The sequence below is a fragment of the Perna viridis genome, chromosome 1 (assembly GCF_037379345.1).
Source record: "Perna viridis isolate PV_CMFRI_1.1 ecotype Kerala chromosome 1, ASM3737934v1, whole genome shotgun sequence".
Classification (NCBI taxonomy): domain Eukaryota; kingdom Metazoa; phylum Mollusca; class Bivalvia; order Mytilida; family Mytilidae; genus Perna; species Perna viridis.
Window position 1 is genome coordinate 45,396,528 of NC_142445.1, and position 22,633 is coordinate 45,419,160.

General features: G+C 32.7%; 1 protein-coding gene and 1 long non-coding RNA gene across 2 annotated transcripts; both read left to right on the forward strand.

Annotated features, from left to right (window-relative positions):
- The first annotated feature begins 976 nt into the window (after nt 1–976).
- On the forward strand, nt 977–3,283 carry LOC148628969 (growth arrest and DNA damage-inducible protein GADD45 alpha-like). Its single transcript, XM_088541649.1, has 5 exons — nt 977–1,131; nt 1,410–1,514; nt 1,779–1,893; nt 2,032–2,215; nt 2,513–3,283. The coding sequence occupies exons 1-4, from the start codon at nt 1,088–1,090 to the stop codon at nt 2,176–2,178; spliced, it is 411 nt and encodes a 136-aa protein (XP_088397775.1). The 5' UTR covers nt 977–1,087; the 3' UTR covers nt 2,179–2,215; nt 2,513–3,283.
- Nucleotides 3,284–21,294: 18,011 nt separating this feature from the next.
- Nucleotides 21,295–22,633, forward strand: LOC148628970 (uncharacterized). Its single transcript, XR_015914636.1, has 3 exons — nt 21,295–21,443; nt 21,721–21,841; nt 22,427–22,633. It is a non-coding gene; the product is annotated as an uncharacterized LOC148628970 (long non-coding RNA).

Here is a 22,633-nt window from a genome sequence, read left to right on the forward strand (position 1 = left end):
ATAAGGATTAAAGTGAGAAACGCTACTAATTCTTTGACTAATAAAAATTCCTAGGTAATATTTTCTTTGTGAAAGGTAATGCTCGGCAAAGGTGACCAACTGCATTTTTTTCTATGCACCTCACCTCTCACTTTGAAATCATATGCCTATTTTTCATATTGGTAAATTATTTAAAACACGTCATTATGTTTCCTTATATGGTTAACTTTTAACATTCCACATTTGATCCTTAAAAATTGAAAAAAAAATGTAAAAAAGATGGAAGTGTCTACAACTTTCAAGGAAAATTAGAAACTAAATACTCAATACCAAGTACATTTATTTGTCTTTGAGATATAATTGCGAATGACAGTCAAGTCTTGAATACTGCTCTAATCATGGCTTCTAATCATTTGTTGTCAGAAAATATATATTAATACACGTGTAATGCAAAAATGCTATTATCAGAAAAATTATGGGTAATCACATTTTATCTGTGTTGCGCTTGAACCATAACAATATATAAACTGCCTGCAAATAAAAAAACATAAATTACAATTCACACAATGAAATAATTCAAGATTCTTATTCGCTCTTGAATAGAGGACATGTCTTTAATGCAAAGATTAAATAAATGTTCAGTGATTAAGAAAACAACACGATTTCTTGTATGACTCTTGCACTTAATAAACCCACGATAATAGTACTGAAAATAGGTCAACAACTAAGTTAAGTTGGGAGAATTTAATAAGTATAGAATATTTAGCGAAGACACAATAATTTGGCTTTATGCCTTAGAAATAAGACAAACAAATATCATTAAAAGAGAGTTAAGCCTTGTGTTATGCAATTTAAGGAATTAAAATGATTATTTTGATAAAAAATGTAGCACTTAAGAATTAATATGATATAAAATGTTCATTGTTGACCGACTCTCTAAATAAGTTAAGCCAATGAAATCATACATTGCCACGCCCATTAACACCCCATGTATAAGATAAAAACGTTTGCTGTTTGTAAGAATTCCCACACGGTTTGCGAGGGAAACACGTTACTGTTCTGAATATAATTTTGTGAGGATTTTACAAAAAATACATTGAAGCAATATATGACATTCACTGAAGATATACTAGATGTTATGGTCCTATTAAGGTAAGGGGAAATATCTAAAATAATGAGTAAGAAACATTTATTTGTTTAGAAAAAAAACCACAATTGTTTCAAAATAGAGTTTATAAAGAACGATGAAAAATATATTACATTATATGTGTTTGAGGACCTCCACATATTTCATAATTTCCTAAGTTGAAGATCACATGCTTAAGATCAAATTGCTTAGTCTTCACAAGATCTCCTAAACCAAAAATCATGGTGTTCTTTCCTTTTCATTATTCTGTATTCTAACTTTTTTCTTTTTTTTTTCGGTTCAGGAATATAGATGATGTTGGGTATTACTTAAACGTCTTCTTAAACAAGGCTGGACAGACTGGCCACGTAGTTACTGGAGTGATTGAATGTGTGCATGTCCTTCAGAGGTGAGGTTTAATGAAATAAGTGGAATTCAGTTTAAACTCGAATTCTCAAATATAACAAATTCAAATATTGTGAAGTCATATGATTTATTTCATCTGAAAGTATTTTGGGCTAAATCGCGATATTTAACTAATACTCATATGGTTTCAATGGTGATATCGATTAACTGTATACCCAACTGTATTGCTTTACGGTAGTAGAGCAACTGTTTGTTCGTAAACGACGTGGATACATTGCACTCAATAAAGAACATGTTTTTTTTGCAGTTCACCAGAGGAAGTAGGACTTTGCATTCTGATAGAAACAGACGATGTCACAGCACAGATTCACCACAAACTAGTAGAAGCCTTCTGCTGGGAGAATGACATTGCTGTTTTAAAGGTAAGGCTTGCAAGTCCTTCTTTGGCATGAAACCTCAAATAATTATATAATAGTTTGTTAACACCAAGTATATTTTTATTGCTTTTTAGCCGGTTGAATATTCTTTCCTCGTGTTAACTTTATTGTTTTCACTTTTAGATAAGCAGTTACAAAGGGACAGTTGATTACCAGATAGATGATGCCCTCGGATGTTTATTGGTACGTTGTTCTACATCTGACACGGATACTAATGACTATCATAACTTGAGGGCTGACCATCATCTATCTATTTGTCCTCCTAAGTGAGACACTCGCCATGTTCTTCTGCATCGGAAATGTCCAGGTAAATACGATTTGAAATTGTTACAAACACAATCTTGTTTTAATTCCTAGAACCACTTGTCATCTGCACAAGTTCATTTCAGGAATACCGATAAAATATCTGTCATTGTTTCTTGGAACAAGAGCTTACTGGAAGGTACTAAAACATGCACCTTTAAAGAATTCGATTTTGGTATCAGGAACTAAGCGATAAATTGTCTATAATTAGATTTCACACAATTTTTTTTCTATCATTCTTGTCATTATTTACCAAAGTCTTGTTTTAATTGTATAATTATACATTTTGCTTATTTTAAAGGAGTCCATCACTGGGTATATTTTGGTTCTACACCACCAAAAATCACTGCTGATCATTAGCAAAAAGTCAGATATACCATAACTTTCTAGTTCTTGCCGAGTGATAAAAGACAAGAGTTGACTGATACGTCTTCAGGCTGTTGATGCATGACTGGGATATTTTACGAAAAATACGGGAAGACATACCCAGCTTTCCTTATGTAACTAGCAATGTGCATGGTGAATTTATCATTTTATATATGCATCAAAGAATATTAGACCGAGTCACAATGGAAGTAAGAATAGCTTCATCAAATTCCAAGTGAAGCAGTATTCCGACAAAGTACTTAGGACTCGATTAATTCACAAGTTAAATGATAATTTAACTAACAGATACAAGACTTTCAGATCACAAGTGACGTGGTATTGTATCAAGGAACATAAGACTCTCAGATCAATGTGATGTGGCAATGTATCAAGGAACATAAGAATCTCATACCATAATTGACATGGTGTTGTATAAAGGAGCACAAGACTTCATTAGGTCACAAATGAAATAGTATTGTACCAAGGAACATTCAGACTGCATCAGATCACAAGTGAAGTGGTTATGAAAAGAACACCAAATACATCAAATCAAAAATATAGCTATGAAAAATAGACATAATGATATTAATATGAACTTTACTATTTCATTTTCATTTATATGAGGCATCGATTTGACAGAAATCAATTTCCGGGACAATGCTTCAAATGTCAAAGTTTTTTGTGGAATAAAACATAATTGATAGAATTGTCGGTTTCTTGCTTAGCACAATTGATTTATCAACAACAAAAGCGAAGAAGTACTTGTTCAATGAAGATCAATAACATGGTATACTTTAACTTAATATCTACCTTGTAAATGTTATTTTGGAAAATATATCTATATATATATATCCAAGAAATATCAGAACACTGAATATTTGTTCATTTTGATGCAGGGTCAAATGCCTTTTAGCCGTTTAGAAGGTGTAGTCACTTTTTTTTAAAGAAAAGTTGTGGCTTTCTCTTATATTTTTAGAGAAAAGGGACAATTTATTTTTACTTTATAAAACAATCTGGTTCGCACGACAAAACAAAAAATACTTGCAATAGGATTGAGAAGTATAAAAATGTAATATTCTTGAATTTGCAAATTTTTGAAATAAATCAATACCACTCTTAATTTTTCTTGTAATATCCATGTTAACGGAAAAGTCACAATTATTTTTGTCAATTTTAAGCTTGTATTTTTTGTTATTTCTTTTACCAACCGCCTTTCCCCTTTATTGAGCAAATCCAGTCATTGACAATTTAGAAAAAAAAATCATATCCTTCCAACAAATGTATCATTCTTTGAGTACATTGTAACACAGGTACTAAGAACGGTATCTGCCACCTGTACTGAACTGGAATTCGTATTTAAACTTTCCATCACCCAATGCTCAAATGCACGTTCAAATACAAAAATACCAATCATTTAAATATCTTAATTTCAAGGACTAACCCCTCACCAGCAGCATTACAACCACTTTTAAGTATTAGGATGTTCAAGTAATAATATTGAATTAGAGGGAACGAAAGCAATGGCTAAGAAACGTCCTGAGGGCAAAAATGTAGATATGAACTTATCCTCTGATCGTATCAATACGTAGGAAGTTATGTATCCTTATTTACCATTGCTCTTATTTGTTCTGTTACGATGGTCAAGTATACCACACCAACGTGTTGACAAAAGGATTATTTGGGATCGCGATCTTTTCTTGTCCTTTGCGGGTAACAAATGTTAAATAAATATTAACATTCTTTAAATGCCATTTTTTTATTTATGGATATTTGTTGTAAGATTGAAGTAGCATAATCATACCATCTACTTATAGATTTTTGCCCTTTTGTATATTGTTGTCCTTTACTCACGCAGTATGAGTTCTGACTTCCTTCCCGTTGTTTTCTATTTTTATGATTATGGAAATTCAAATGACATTGATCTTTTGCCTATTAGTAAAGATCATTCCACTTTTGTCATTAATACATGATAAGTTAGTAAAGAAACTAAGAGCAAAGCTCTCTGCGGAATACCCGCTCCTCTCGCACAAACCATATGATTAAAATAGAAACAAATGGTCAAACGGAAACCTTGATGTCGTTTGAGTCTGATATCGAAGTTTATAATAATTTATAACATAGAAAATAGAATCTTTCGGTTTAGATATCAAATGTTACAGAGATTCCCCACACCCTTTGGTGAACGAATGACAACATACATTTTTGTATCACAAGACCCAAAAAGTCATTCAGATGAATCTTCAAAATATGAGGCGGCAAGGCATATTTGATAATTGATATGCGATGTACATACATTCTTCATCGCATATCAATTACATTCCGAAGATTTTCAATGTCTGGTCTTTGTCCCTGGATTACATTCTTTTGATTTCCGCTAGAATCTTAGTTTCCATGAACACTCTTTATGAAGATTTGTAGATGTGTACTGGGGACGGACAACGCGATCACTACATACCTCCTTTTTAAGGTATAACAAACAATATTAAGACTTTTATGCTAAATTATAAAATAATGATTATTGTTAAATCGTCAACATGTGTTTTATAACTATTCATAGAGCTACTCCTCAAATTGTCAATGACCTTAAGGTATTGTATTACTTTAAACAAACTTATAACTTATTCTGACCTTGCTAAATGTGGACATTTGTATGGATGCGAGAAAAGAGCGTAATAAAAAAAAATCGGTATTTTCTCTATCAAAAAGTCATTAGTCGCTACCTGCAATATGTTGTGTTCATTGTCTAGTTTAAATCAGTGGGTCGATTCAAACACATGAACTCGAGTAAAAGGTAGAACGTTCTCTTTTTTGTAACCTTCTATTTTCTGACTTAAAACGTTCTTTGTTTATTTTCATGGTTTTGATATTATTGAAATGCATTAAAAATGAGCAAAATTTAATGCAAATGAAAGAGGCTTGCCAATCTATGACTAGGATGACTATTGTACAAATTTCTTCAGAGGGCAAAAATACAATGAATGTTAAGTAGATCTCTAAGTTATATGTTATTATTCTTCAAGAAAACTCGGTTGTGGATAAATATGTATAGATTGGTCAAGGTTAATTATAGCTAATATTAAAAAATAACGCCACATTCGCTTAGTTTTGCAGAGCACCTGCCAAAATATGAAGAAAATACGCAATGGTTGTTTATGAGATGGCGTATACTTTTGTATTAAATGGTACAGAAGTGATAAGAAATAGTCTGCTTTCCCTTGTGATTAAGTCATGTTTGATTGATGATTTCGCAACTGGCAATCTAATGAAGTGGAAGTGTGAATTAATAACACAATAATAAATTTCGTAATGCAAAAGAAAGAAAATGTAACCTGTTATCAAACCATTCGTTATTGCTAAATAATCAAGGTAAACATTATAGCCTACATTTATTTATTGTAGGTAGTATATAGTTATACTGTTATGAATTATGATACATATTTTGTTTGCAAACACACCAGGAAGCTATACAATAATAAAGAATGCATAGCGCTGTATGGAGATGGACCAGCTACTCAATTGGTAGCAAATATTTAGGAAACTGTTTTGGGTAAAATATAAACCAACAAGTCAGTAGATTGTTTCCTTGTAATTTAGCTAGGATAAATGTGTTAATGAACGGTTTCCACCAAGAAAAAATCAAATGTATAGTAATAGTTTATATACGATTAGTTTCAATAAATACAAAAGTTGTTTTTGCTTTTTAATTATACTCTGCTTTTAATCTGTGAATTTAGATCATTTTTATTTCGAACTTATTACTTATTTTCTGTTTTCTTTGAATATTTACAATCCATGCCTTGTAAAGAATTTCACCGACAATGATATTTCATTTTGTTTTACCAATCGCTGACAGAGCCGAACAAAATTTATTGCAATAACAGTATCTGTACGTAAAATTCTAATTACTATATGATGGTTCTGGACTAAGCTATCTACACATAATCACGGAGCACACGTTTGTTTCGGGTTTAAAATTTAATCAAAGCTTCCTCCAAATTAAAGTGCAATGATTTTGATTTTAATCATAAGACCCAAATATGCATTACGAATAATTAATCATGGGATGAATATCATCAAATGTATAAATCGTAACTTCACAGCTCTATCAAACGATGTATACTATTAGTTTTTAAAAAATTGTTTTTTAACGTATCACATGGTTTTGCTCTAGTAAAATTAAAACATCGAATGATCTCACGTGTAAATGATTCACATTTGTATAGCCATAGATCTTATTTTATTGCACCTGAAAGTGAACACAATCACGAAATTCTGCGTGAGTAGAATGAAAATGGAAGGTCAATGTCAAGGACGAAGAGATACAGAAATGGTTAGGGACACCGTTTAATCATATTCATCAAGTAATTTGCTATTCATCATTGCATTTCCGTGTGAAATTAATGACTAGAAACTTAGATATGTTAACATGTTAAACCCACAAAATATCAAACTGTATAGAACATGTATGAACACTTATCGACACCATATTAGCACTTATATGTTCATTATATATATAACATTTCAAACATTTTTGTGGCAACTGATTTATTTCACACATAGTATATTCTAATGTAAACAAATACACTAAACTAGTTTTATTACAGAATGTTATATTTGCAGCATAATTCATGACAAAAAGATTTTATGGCGCATAAAATCATATGAACTGTTTGAAATGAAGCAATACTATATATTACTCATAATTCCTTTTATCTATCATAATTATTGGTCTTTATCTGTCAAAGATCTATAGCAAGTTTCACAATGCAAAGAAAAAAAAAATATAAAACACATTTTATGAAGCAAGACGTTTGAGCACAAAATATGCTAACTAGTATGGTCAAAAGCTTTTATATTGCAAATATTCACCGATTAGTTCCATACACTATACGCTTAACACTGCTATTCTTATATATTTCTCAAAGATGATGATTTGATCTTTTAAATGTCTGACTATCCATTCGAGTCTTGCACGACTGCCCTTTAGGGGGTTTTAGTAAGTATCTGTAGCTGATATATTATGACCAACAGATGTGGGTGGCCGAGCCCAGCCTTTGGAATACTCGGTTAGATTATGTCCGTCCTTCTAGAGAAAGGGTTGCTGTGTTAACGCTCTGGCCGACCAGCGACATCTTTCACATATAACGACACCCTCAGTATAAACAGTCTGACGTATAGATTGAATGCAAAATCATCTACTTTTGCTATGACGTCAAGTGTGATTTCTCGATAAATATTTAAAAAAAAAATGAAAAATTGAAATGAGAATTTTTCCATTACAATCTTCTAAATGAAAGATTTTTCGATTTAGTTTAAAGCCACTCCCTCATTTATTATTTATTGTTTACCATAATAAAACATTTTAAAATACTCTATGAGTCGTGCATCATATTCCCAGCAGACATGAGAATTATTTGTTTTACTAAAAACAAAGCCCTACACGGCACAGAGGGTTTTAGTCTCTTCGGGATTTTTGTACACCATGCAGATAAACCTATAAAATGTATAAAACAATATAAAAGCCTACATAATAGTGCAATGTACTGTACAGGAGAAATACACACAGTCCTGTCCAAATAGAATAAATAATCTTTCATGATTTACTTTAAACGCTCTTTAAGAAAAGTAAATGGCCACTGCCGCTTTGGAACTTAAAATGATGTATAGAAATGAAACCTTACCTTTTCTTTTTAATTTCTTTTAGCCTTCCTTTTGTGTGTTGGTTGAAATTATAACATGAAATAACATTTTCCGGTTAACAAATTATGGAACTGTAATATTTGCAGTATTACTCAGGAAATTGAGTATACATTTTTTAATGAAACTAATACCTGGTCTTGTTTCCAATGACGTCTTGCGTTTTATAGATAGATGTGTGCACAAAAATGTTCAGTATTTTATCCCCAATGTATTCGGCTACCTTTTTTGCTCATTCCATTAAGAAATAAAATAAAATTTATAATAAAGGTACATGATAATTACGAAGGGTGCAATATTTTCGTATTTACATGTATAAAATGAAATTTTGATATTAATTGAAAAGAATAATCTTAAATAGTGCAAAGGGAAGCTAACTCTTTGATCTTAATCTTTATTCCTTTTGTGTTGAGTCTGTGAAAAAATAATATTTGAATCATTTATTATCATTTTTAATTAAGGAAAGTAGTGTAATTAAGTCTGAAATGTATTGGATATTTGAATAATAATTCTAGTTTTTGTTGCATTGAAATAACATATTTTGTCTGGTAAAGCGGTAGATATACTAGACTTTAATATAATGTTAACTCGGAAAATGAATTCTTAACCTCGATACAAATAAAACTTTTTACCCCGAAAAGACGTTCTCCTAAGTTATTCCCCCAGTTCATTTTGTGCAAGTAACCCTATCAGGGGCGGATCCAAGATTTTATATGAAGGGGGGGGGGGCGCACAGTTAAAAATATTGAGGTTAAATTTTTGAAATATTCTTCTAGAGTGGATGCAATGTAGATATCTTTTGTGGTAAAATTAGCGAGGAATTAAAGTTTCAACCTAAAACCGCCCAAATATGCCCCCTGGACACCCATGCTTTGCAAATTTTAGTTGGGCACATGCCCGTCACGCCCTCGCATAAATCCACCCCTGCTTATTGAATTGTACGAGTGATTGTTCGAAATATCAACACAATAAAAATTAGAACAGTTTTTCGCACATCAAAACTTCGGCTACTATTTTTAAAGACACATATACATTTTTATGAAGGACATATATATTAAGCTGCAATACATTTTGGGTCCTATAATTTAAGGTCTAGAGTTGAGTTGGCTATTTAAGTAAGCTCACCACAGGACACCATTTTTGTATTTCGAGGTTTAGGGTAAAAATGTTTCGACTTGCAGAGTATTGTTAATTTTCAGAGAATCCCATTTTAACACACTCAGCTTATCACTACATACACATAGATAGTGACATTGTTAACTGGAACGAACTTATCTGCTGATATTTTGTACCGGGAAGAATAAGTTACAGAAGGAATAGTTTATCATTAGTACAGGCTCATTGCCATAATGTGAAGTATCAACCTGTTGACAATTAATTTATCAGTTTCTTTTATTTCATATCAAGGATAGTTGCATTTGCGTTCAAGTTATGAATCAGCAAATTATTCATAATTCGATATCTATTTTTAACCGGATATATATATTAGACCGTTTTCACCTTAACGATCAGTTAAAAAGAAGAATCATTACCATGTTACCGAATGTACAAACGAGGAAAATCCATGCATAAATCTACACAAGGAAGAAAAATAGCGAAACCAACCGACGGACAAAATCGTACAACAGATACGAATTAAAACAAGAGGCTCCAGGAGCCTGAATCGCTCACCTTGTTGAATTTTGCCTTTCAAAGGCAATAAATTGAACAAGAAGTTGTCCAACCATTTTGACTCAAGAAGTCTTTGGTAGAACTTATCACAAGATCTTTTCAACAATTGAAAGTTTCTTTTAATCTATCATAGTTTTCAAGGTATTGACTGAAAACTATTAAAAAAGTCATTTGCCCCTCTCAAGGGCAATAACTCTAACAAGGAGTCTGAAGACTTTTGTAGTCCTAATAATATGGATCATTTCAGCTATTGAATGAATTTGGATATACCTAATGGTTTTGGGGATATATGTAAAAAACTACTGTCTGACCCCTATGTTCTATTTTTAGTAGCGACGGCCATGTTATTCAACGGAGTAAAAAATCCCCACATCAGTTCTATGCAGTATAAACCAAGGAGCATTCATATCAAGTTTGGTTTCAATTGGTCAAGTAGTGTCAGAGGAGAAGATTTTTGAAAGAAATAACATTAAAAATAGCAAAAATCGTTGAAAAAGTGCAATAACTCCAACATGGCTAAACGGATTAAAACCAAAATTTGACCAGAGATAGATCTCATCATGCTGAACACTCTTACTTATGTCAGAATTCAGGTAAACCTAACGGTTTAGGAGATATATGTGAAAAACTACTGTCTGACCCCTATGTTCTATTAGTAACGGCGGCCATGTTTTTCGACGAATCAAAAATCCCCACATCAGTTCTATGCAGGATACCCCAAGGAATATTCATACCAAGTTTGGTTCTAATTAGTAAAGTAGTTTTAGAGGAGAAGAGTTTTGTATAATTGTTAACGACGACGACGGACGACGACGACCGCCAAGTGATGGCAATAGCTTACATGGCCTTTGGCGAGGTGAGCTAAAAAGTACACTCCAAAATAAAAAAAAAAAACAGTTTAAAATCCAGTGTAAACCTGGGAAAATAAAGTGTATGGACACATATGGCGGGTCTAAGGTTACAGTAACAGGTCAGGAAAATGTAAAAAAGTACGGTAATTGTTCTATCAGATTCAAAATAAATTACGGAAACTCCAGTGTATCATTTTTTTACCAGGGGCTAACCATTTATGCCGATATTTTAAAATAATGCGGCATAAATTGTCAGCCTTTGATAAAACAAAATGAAATAATGTTTCCATGATTTATTTCTTAATTAATTATGTCGAAATGTAGTTTATCGATGGTTCTGTTTAGAATGAAAGTTTTGGATACATATCAACCTTTTTCTTCATATTTCATAAAAAAAAGAAACAGTACCTAGTTGGCAAATAAATCATGGACTAAGAAGCTAAAAATTACGCATAATTACATGCAGCACGAACCTCTTATAAACCAAGATATACTCAGGTCAAAACCACTAAGCCCTATCCATAAAATCTATTAATGGCCATATTTCTGGTAGAATGTAATGTTATGGATTTGATACATAATTATTCTTGCTAGAAATAAGTGCAATTCATTCGTAGTTTGAGAAAGCGATAGTTCCAATCTACTATCGTTGCAATTGTCCAACATACAAAGTATGATTTTGTATGTTATCTGGAACAGATTATGTAACAACTAAGATTTATCATAAACATGTGAAGGCGTCGGGAGGATGGACTAACAGTAGTAAAAAAGCCAGTAAAATATAGGAGTGAAATAAAGGAGTTTACAATATATAATGTAACAAATAATCACTTAATTCATCGATACTTCTTCCGTTCTATGCGACCAAATAGATGCAAAGATTGATTCATTTAAACAAATGAATCGATGAAATATTTGGTTCTAAGGAAATTGACAATGCAATTGAAATGTAATATATTCTGTATGAACGCTTATTGTTTTCCCTGTAATTTCAAGGTTAATAGATACAACGCGGTAAAATGGATGTTTGTCAGTAAAGGTGTTTACGACGTATTTGATGTTGGCAGTTGCAGACAGAACCGCCTCTGCAAATGATTTGATTAATTACCAGGGCTAGACAACAAGTGTCATTGTATTGATCTGTCAGATTTTTGCTGTATTCACCTTATATCATGTCATTGATTACAAAGTAAGATGCTGTATAAAAACTGTAAAAGAAGTAGTTGATCGAATGTAAAAAAGTTGAATGCACACACATTATATGCAGAATTCTAACCCGAACTTGGCTTTTTATGCACAGCTGGGCGGGCGTTTCTAAAACAAACCACAGGACGCTTACCCTATCGGTGCACTTGGTCCATTTTCCCAGTTTTAGTGGAGTTGCTTATTTATTTTTGTTGCTTTGTACGTATTATTGGTTAATTTATGTTCCTTGTGTCTGTTTTTCCTGTTTTGTCTGTGTACTAGGATTACATTCTTTTGATTTCCGCTATAATCTTGGTTCCCTTGATTAATCTTTCATGAATATGTCACTCTTTCTGGGTCAATTTATTTATTTATATTTGTATAGCGATGCCATCAGTTGTAAAACTTTGTATATTGCTTTGTAAATACATAACAAATGATGATAACAACGAGAGTTAAATACATCTACATGCTCCCATTTGAGTCCGAGTTGTTCATTTATTTTTGTTTCTTTGGACGTGTTGTTTTGGTTATTTTATGTTCTTTGTTGTGTGATTCTGACTTGCCTGTCTAGTCTTTCTTTATCCTTGGATAATAGCCTTTTTATTTGCGCTCGATTCTTGGCTCCCTTGACTACTCTTCCCTATTATCTTGCATTTGTCATAGATTTTAGTTGAATTGTTTTTCATTTTGGTCAATTTCGACATGAAGATCATTTTAATTGGCGAAATTATTTTGAAGCTCTCTTGAATTTGAATTGTCTACATTTTAAATTTTGTCAAAATAAACAAAGAACACCTTACAAATTCACATCTACACGAAAGAACTTGAGATAATGGATACTACAGATACTGTGAAGTCAACCTCATATCTTGACCTACACTTAAAGATCGATGGTAAAGGAAAAGTATTGACCAAACTATACGACAAACGCGATGACTTTTCATTCCGTACTGTCAACTTCCCTTCATCTGTTGCAACATCCCTTCAGCACTTGTATATACAGTTTCAAATTACGCCTCGTACGTTATACCAGAGCTTGCCGTTACTACGCACACATTATGTATCGCGCTAAACTTCTTACAATTAGGCTTCTGGTAGAGGTTTATGTTGCTACACGATTGAAGTCATCACTACAGAAGTTTTATGATCGTCACCATTATTTCGTGGATCGTTACGATGTATCCATCTGCACCATGAGAATCTATTTGTTTAACGTGTCATAGTTTTCCTTTCTTCTTTCGTCTACCCCGGACTTGACTTTTTTGCTCATTTACTTTTGTTGCTTTGTTTACATGTTATTTTGGTTATTTTATGCTCTTTGTTGTGTGTGTCTGTTTTCCATGTCTGGATTACATTTTTGAAATTTGCTAGAATCTTGGTTAGTTTTACTCGGTAAAGCGAATTCTAACACTCAGAATCAAATGAGATACAAGAAAAAAAGAGACAAAAACCATAAACACGATTTACAACGACATTAGAAACATCATGCAGATCTGACTGAAGTTAAGAATACGTCGCTTAAGGGTTAAAAAAAGTATGTTTTAGCTTTGAAAAAGGTGCAAGGCATGTCCCAACTACCTATGAAGCGTCATTAAAATTTGGAGCAGTAGTGTCCAGTTGCGCTTACAAATGTGTGCCGGAGAAACACACGGACAGGGCAAAAACTACTCTCTACTAAATAGGGTACATTAAACTACAACACAAGATCAATAAATAATAAAAACAATAAAACGGACTACAAAAATACAAAACAGCCAAATACCAACACACCCTAATAATGTAACCTTTCATCGTTAAACTTTGATTTAAACCTTAATTTAAATCTTTAATAATAAAACGTGCATCAAGTTAAATCGTGCGAGTTTATTGTTTATGCAAAAAATATTATGTCACATGTGTATCATGTTTTGAAGACCACAACTAGTAGTATAAATAAACGGGAAAAAAAAGGTAACGTATAACTTATAGACACGTACTGTTCATCAACGTATAATATGGCAGATCATGTGAAATGACGTTTTGAAATATATAGGGAAAATCCACGTCCAAAAATGTTTTTTTTCTAAAATTCTACATTAGACACGTATTTCTCTTTATATATATTGATCGACTAGTAATGACTTTTTGCCGTTTTTGGTCTGTTATCATGTTTGTATTAATGTCTGCTTGATCCCAGTTTTTTTTTTATCTTAACGATTCAGCAGTAAATTTGCACATTTTGGAAAAATGTAGGACAAATATGTGTCGATTATCGAATAACTAAATAAAAGTGCATCAAGTGCGTATCTTTTAGAATTACTTAAATGTTTTTACAAATGAAGTAAAACTTTTTTAGTATTAACTATAGAAGAGTAATCAAGGGAACCGAGATTCTAGTGGAAATCAAAAGAATTGTAATCCAGGGACAAAGACCACACATTGTATTCAGACACACACAACCAAGAACACACAATAACAAAAACAATACATACAAAGCAACAAAAGTAAATGAGCAACTCGGACACTAAAAACTGGAAGCATGGACTAGGTGTACCGGTTGGGTAAGCGTGCATCCTCTTATTTTCTAGAAACACCCACCGAGTTGCTTATAAAAAAGTCAAGGTCGACGGAAGAGGAACAGAAAACTATGACACGTTGAAGGAACCAGTTTTCATGGTGCAGATGGATACACCCTAACGGTCGACGAGTTCATGATGACGACCATAAAACTTCTGTAGTGATGACTTCAATCGTGTAGCAACATAACCCTACTCCAGAAGCCTAATTGTAAGAAGTTTAGAGCGATACATAAAGTGTGCGTAGTAACGGCAAGCTATGACAATACGTATGAGCTGTGATATGAAAAGTCTATACTCAAGTGCTGAAGGAATGTTGCCACAGATAAAAGGAAAGTTGACAATTCGGAATGAAGTCATAGCGTTTATCATTTAGTTTGGTCAATACTTTTCCTTTACCACCGATCCCTAAATATAGGTCAAGATATGAGGCTGACTTCACAGTGTCTGTAGTATTCTTTATCTCAAGTTCTTTGGGTAGATGCGATGGATAAAATTCCCGAAACTAGGTTTGATTAACGATAATACGTCATCTATATAGCGGAAAATGCGAATAAAGGATCTAGCAAAACGATGTTCCTTCTACAGATCAGCTACAAAGTTAGCCTCATTAGAGTGAAGGAATAGGTCAGCAAGTAGAGGCGCATAATTTGTGCCCATTGGTATGCCGACCGTTTGTTTAAAAACACGTCCACCACACTTGCCAAATATGTTGTTGATAAAAAAATTCAGTATTTTGAAAACATCTCCTTCGGTCTATTTGGAACATGATTTGGATTTGTTTTTTACGAAGTATGATGAATCTCGACCAAGAACTACATATTTGTATTTAGGTGTACCGTCTTTTTTGGAGTAACACCAATGCTCAATGTTTTTGAGTCGGGATTATAACTGAGTATGGGGAATGGAAGTATAAAGAATAGAAAACATCTTTCATAAAGTGCTTTAATATAGCAGTAATGTATACATCTAATCTAAACATAAAAACTGTGCATTATTTTTAAAATTCACAAAAGAGGCCATCAATCAAAAAGCGTCTAACTACCTATTTTAAAGCAAATGTAACCAGGAAACGATGTTTTGTGTTTACATTACACAAAATATGAGAATACTTATACATTGTGAAAGATCTTATGTCACCATATTGATTGAAAAAAGGTTTATATGAATGTATGTATCTCGCAAAATAAATAGTCCTGAACCAATACTATATGGTCTGAATCCTAAATAGGAAGAGACTAATCCTTTGTTTTGGCATTTATGTAATGTTTCTTTATTTCTGCTTTAACAAGGGACTCAGACCCTTTTGAACTGATTTTTAGGGTCTGTTTGATTGTGTATTTGCTTTTCTATAGTGACCAGATTTAAAAGAGGGGTTATGATCACGTAAAAGTACTTTTAACTCCGCTGCATATTTCGCGTATGTCCCAAGTCAGTAATTTCTTGCCTCTGTATGAATTGTTTCGTTTTCACTTTCAATTTGCTTTTATGTCGCTTGAGTATATGGGGACAACTATCCGCTGTACCTGCGTATACTCTTGTTGTTGTTTTTTGTTTTTGTTTGTTTTTGTTTTGTTTTGGGGGGGGATGGGGATGGAGGGCTAGCTGCAGTCTGGCCAGTTATTTGAGAGTTTCTTTGTCATTCATTGAATACCCATGGGTAGCTTCGAGCTGATTTTTTCATCCCGTTGGCGTTGCTGTCTCTTTGGCATATTCACCATTTCCATTCCCGTTATAATAAAACAAGTAGATCAATCTTGTTAATCCACTGCTTTACAGAAGTTTACTAAATGACCTGTAAAAAGAAGTTACCGGGTACAAACGGATACATTAATGCACAACATTGCATCAGGTACTTAGTACTAATAATTACGAGGCAATAGAAAACTGCAAGACATTTCTTGATTTGTTTCTTGCTTATTTAAATACATAATAAAGTGGAAAAAATCTCATGATGGATATTTACATTGAAAAACAAAATTGCACTATTCTACCTTTTCACATACTGAGCGATATTCATCATTGTAAATAAACCTCTTTGTACATAAGTCTTAAGGATGTTGTCACGATTTTGCAATTGAATGTCTTCATAGGCACGATGAAAATATTAACGTAGCAGGACAAACCATAGCTCATGTAAAAGGTTTGCATATGTAAAATTGCAATAAGTCATTTCGGCAACACGTGTGTACATTATTGAAAAACATGAGTTACGAAGATTTCGTTCTACTTTCTTTACATTAAATATTGTGGATAAATTTATTTTTGCCATTTGCTGTATAACCTCGTTAAGCCGTCCATTTCTTTGGAAATACTAGATTTATGAGTGATTTATTAAATTGCATCGTGCACAACTATCAACTAAAAATATCCAATTTCTTTTTAGTGTTTTGTAGTGTTAGTGGTCACTTTCTACCCGTATTCAGTTAGTAACTGAACGACTGGTTTTTATATGAATAAATCCTTTGAAAACATATAGCTGCTTAAAATAAAATTGTTCATTACTCACTATTTGTTAGAAATTTGTTGACGTGACCTCGCTGTTTTGATATATTCTAACATTTCTAATGTTATATAATGTGACATAAAAAAACAAACAAACAAACGAAACAAAAACAAGACAAGACAAACAAAAAACGCGAATAGGCTCACAAAGTCAGATATCAAACTTTTTGTAAAATAAGACGTTTCTGTATTTTAAAGTCTACTTCGTCTATGTCGAACAAGAAGTTTTGCCAAACTTTCAGTCCATATTTTTTTCAAATTACCATGTATTGTCATATTTCGTCGACCCGACAAGTTTTAACCAAGATTATTATTAACATATGTAGGATTCAGTTGTGCACCACCGCCTATCTAAAACATATAAGGTATTACCTACTCCGATATATTTCCATATATGGAAATAATATATTTGACACCTACAAAACGTATACATAACCGTGTCCATTCTTTCCCCTCATTAGGATGTTTAACCAAGAATATTCAGAAACACAGTAATATGTTGATAAAATATTTCCCAAAAGAAGACAGATACGTGTAGTCGTTCAGAAATTTTGTGTGCAGGTGTTAAATGATCATTGTTATAAGTAAAACATCTGACATGCAGGAATTCTTTGATCTTATCTTGCACTTATCACACATGCAATGATAGAAGTCAAGTTTTCCCCAGATGGATATGGTTACGTGTATGCTGTTGAACTTTTGTATTCAATAGGTGAAATAAGATACATATTATATTAACCAGACAGTAGTACAGCGATTTCCATTTTTTATTTCTTATTCATCTTTCATTTCATTTTCTGTGCATCTTAGTATTATGATTTTAATGATATTTGCGTATTTAAAGACTCTCACTTTAGGTACATCGCATCTACCCAAAAGAACTTGAGATAAAGGATACTACAGACACTGTGAAGTCAGCCTCATATCTTGACCTACACTTAGAAATCGATGGTAAAGGAAAACTATTGATCAAACTATACGACAAACGTGATGACTTTTCATTCAAAATTGTCAACTTTCCTTTCATCTATGGCAACATTCCTTCGGCTCCTGCGTATGGAGTGTTCATATCACAACTCATACGTTATGCCAGAGCTTGTCGAAACTACGCAGACTTTTTGTATCGCGCTAGAACTCTAACAAATAGGCTTCTGGAACAGGGTTATGTTGCTACAAGATTGAAGTCATCACTACAGAAGTTTTATGGTCGTCATCATGAACTCGTGGATCGTTATGATGTATCCATCAGCATCATGGAAATTGATTTATTCAACGGGTCATAGTTTACCTTTCCTCGTTTGTCTACCCCGGACTTGACTTTTTATGAGCAACTCGGCGGGTGTTTCTAGAAAAGCAGAGGACGCTTACCCTACCGGTGCACCTGGTCCATGCTCCCAGTTTTTAGTGGAGTCCGAGTTGCTCATTTACTTTTGTTACTTTGTATGTATGATTTTAGTTACTTTATGTTCTTTGTTGTGTGGGTCTGTTTTCCATGTCTGGTCTATGTCCCTGGATTATATTCTTTTGATTACCGCTATAGCCTTGGTTCCCTTGATTACTCTTATGGTACTTTATACACTAGTAATGATGAAACGAAAAAAGTTCCTTTATCTTTATCTAATTATAAAAAGAATCTATGTGAATTGGTACTTGATATAACGAGAATGGATATGGTGAATATTTCAAAGAGATAACATCACCGTCGGGGTGAAAAATGTCAGCTCAAGGACACCCATGGTCAATGAATGACGAGAGAATCTTTAGACCACAGGTCATGCTGCAGCTAACCCCAAAACAAAAATATTAAAAGATCATTTGTTTATTTGGTTTTTTTAATTATAAATGTAAATAATGTTAAGTATATAATATTAAATAATTCCATGAATTAAAAGCTATATTCTTTGTTCTATACATTCTGAGTAATAACCAAAAGTAATGACTCAGAGAGATTTATATCTGTATTGATCCGCTACTGACTAATATATTGAAAAGACTATACAACATATATCATTCTACTGAAATATTCCATAAAACAAGCATCACAACTCGAGTGCCCTGACCGGACAAATTACAGGTCGCAGTGGAATATCACTGCCTTTTTTCAATTTTAAAATCGTAAAAATGATTTCTTCGACCTTGATCACGACGCACTGATAGCTGAAAATAAAAGCAGCCACCTTTCTTTTTAGACGTATAATAGAATATAATGACTTATAATACCGATTTCTCACAGAAAGCATTTGAAAAACGTTAATCTCTTGCTTCTTGGTCTGCTAAGATTATATTTAGGGTCATGAAAGCACTACATTTTCATGATGGTGTAGGAATATATACTCAAGAATAGAAAGAATACTCAAGGGAACCAATGTTCTAGAGGATATCAAAAGAATGTAATCCAGGGATAAAGACCAGACATAGAAAACAGACACTCACAACAAGAAAACATAGAATAAATGATACATTGAAAGTAACAAAAGTAAATGAGCAACTTGGACTCCACTGAAACTGGGAGCATGGACCAGTTGCACCGGTAGGGTAAGCGTCTTCTGCTTTTCTAGAAACACCCGCCGAATTGTTCATTACTATGTGGTTCCACGGACATTGGCCAACTCTATGAGAACGATTCATTTTCGCAGCATTTCAAAGATGACAAAACTCACTCTCATTTGATTGTCAATGTACTTGATAATGGAAAATATCAGCCTGAATACATAAATGCAAAATTACCAGACTAAATACCTTTATATTACTGGTCGCCTTATACAAATATCAATGGTATTTTTTTGTATGTTTCAAATATCAGGTCATTAGATATCTTTCAATATACCAAAGTATAAATTAAAAAAAAACTTTTTACTGATTTCAATGTATTGTAAAGGAACATACAGATTAAGAAATTTCTTTTATCGAAAATAAAAATATGCTTTCAACTTTGATAGGCTGTTAAACATTGGATAGAAAGAACTTTTCATACTCCAAAAGACCCTAACATTGCCAGGAACGATGTACTGTACGGTATCGCCTTACGCACTTACTTCCTTGCACTATAAAATATATATACAAACGTTCACCTGAAATACACCCGGTCTTTAATACATTCGGGTAAAGTTACCTACACGAAGTTAAATTATGAGATTTGATACAAACCAATATTGTTCTATAAACTATGGGGGTCCAGGTAATCACTCTCCGCTAGGTACATTAATCTGTTGTCTATATATTAAAACAAAGACCACCTAAGTGTTTGCATTTAGTAACCTTCGAAAAATGCTACTTTGGATAAAAAAGCTAATGTGATTTGTTTTGGTGGAATAATTAGTGTCTCCCAGCTAGTAAACAGTGTGTTTTCAAAAGACCTTTGCAATATGTACTTTCTTATTTGTTATGAGATTAAATGGTTACATGATAGCTGCGTTCAGTTAGGACATTGAGATGATAAAATCTAAAATTTTGTAAAAATACGAAGTTATCATCTATTCCGTGATGTTCATTTCATTATGAGGACTTCTCTGTTACTTTGTTTCGTGGCGGCTTATTCGTTGTATATTTTCATCTTTTTTATGTACTCAAAGCATTGCTTTGTATGGATTTTTCTCGTTTGTATCTTAGGTATTGCTATTTTTTATTCGTAAGAAAAGTATGTCTTATTTTCACAATACTATTCATTTGGATTATACCCTTAAATTGTCTTGCATTAGCACTGAATGAAATACATGTGATGACATTAATCATCTATAGATCCTCTCGAGGGAGGATTTTTGGCCAATAAAAAGGTAAGCAAAGGCAGCATTTGTATGTACTTTGAGGGAATACTTTGCAATTTGATATTGTACGTGTAAAATAAAAACGTATTGGTTGCGGACTAATCACAGTTTCATTTTTCCCAATTTTTATAAATACATTTCGTTGATTCTTAATATTATTACGCATACATACAACTGAGAAAAAAACAGCGTTGGAAAAAATATTTGAAATGTATTTATGTACTTCATATGTTATCGGTTATTTCGAATTCATGTTGTGATACACATATTTGTTGGTTTTTGTTAATTCGGTTATTCATTTCACACACCGACAATTGTTTTCACAATTATGGGGGATAAAAAACTGTAAATTTGTTGTTTCATTTGGTTTTCCTGTTACTCTCTCCCCTCTTAAACGACATTCAAGTCAACCAGGATATCTTTGAAAAGGGGGAATTCCCCGAAGAAAAAATATTAATTGCACTTCTAAGTAACCTATTTATATAATCGATATTATTATCAGAGAACCAATGCCTTAATTATACCAGTCAATATGTTTATTAAGTGGGGCTTTGTAACTCATATTCAATACAAATGATACCTTTATAAGTATAGCAGTACGTTGTAAACATGTTTATTGATAAATATGCAGTCAGGTATGTAGTCAACAGTTGATTTTTATGATGATACAAAAGCTTTCAACAATAATAATCAAATTAAAAATATGGTTTTATAACTAGGTTGTGAATTTGGTCAGGGATCGACCAAGAAATCACTTCTTTCAGTAACCGTGTCTTCAACTTGCTGCACAGCTTTACAGATTACGGTTTTTTTCTTCAAATGTCCATATCCTCAACAAAATCTTTGAATAGGACGATATGACAGAGTATTAAAACGGTCGGTGATTAAAAAGTGTTTTTTTTTTTATTTCAGAAAAAATCGACGCGATGTTCATTCAGTATATCCTCTATATATAAATGAAAGGGGCTTTGTCACGAGGATAAAAAGAATTTCTAAAGAGGAGATTAATGTGCAACAAATAAGACGGTTTCAGGTCTATGTCTGTCACGTTAAAGTCTGTATGATACAAACAACTAAACAAATAACTGCAACTCTTAAATTTCATTTTACACATCTATCGATATCCGTTGAATCATATGTAGACTAACCTAGCATAGCTTCAGGCTATTTCACTCTCCATTTAATTATGTCGATGACAGGCATATATACCATGATTAACAAAAAAATTCCGATTTAGCTTTTTTTTTCTTGTGCTTATACAATTAACTTTATCTTAAGCTGTAAGCAACATTAAAAAATCTAAATTAATTGTTTTGTCCATCCTTTTGATTTCCCGTAGAATCTAATTTCCCTTGATTACTCACTCTCATGCTTGATACCTACTATGAATTATGTCAAATTTGATACTTTAGTGTTTACAATTACATTGAAAGTACACTAGTAAAGCATGACTTCTGTTTATAAGATTAAATATTTATTTAATATTCTTAGAATTTTAAGTATTTGTTTTCAATTTAGGACGGCAGCGTTAAAGTCATTACAAGTTACTCGCTATTATACACATTTTGTATTCATACAATAAAAGATATATGTGTTTGTAAGGTTTTTTATATTGCAGAAGCGGCAACAACATTGGCTATGTACTGAAGGAACTTCTTCAGAGGCTGACAGAGTGGCTATTGGTGTCATAAAACATTCTACAAAACAACCCAGTTGAAATCAACCTCTACATTCTGACACCGATGCCGTTACACCACAGATACACCATAAACTTATAGACGCCTTCTGTTGTGATATTGAAGATATTAAAGAAGTTATGTTTTTA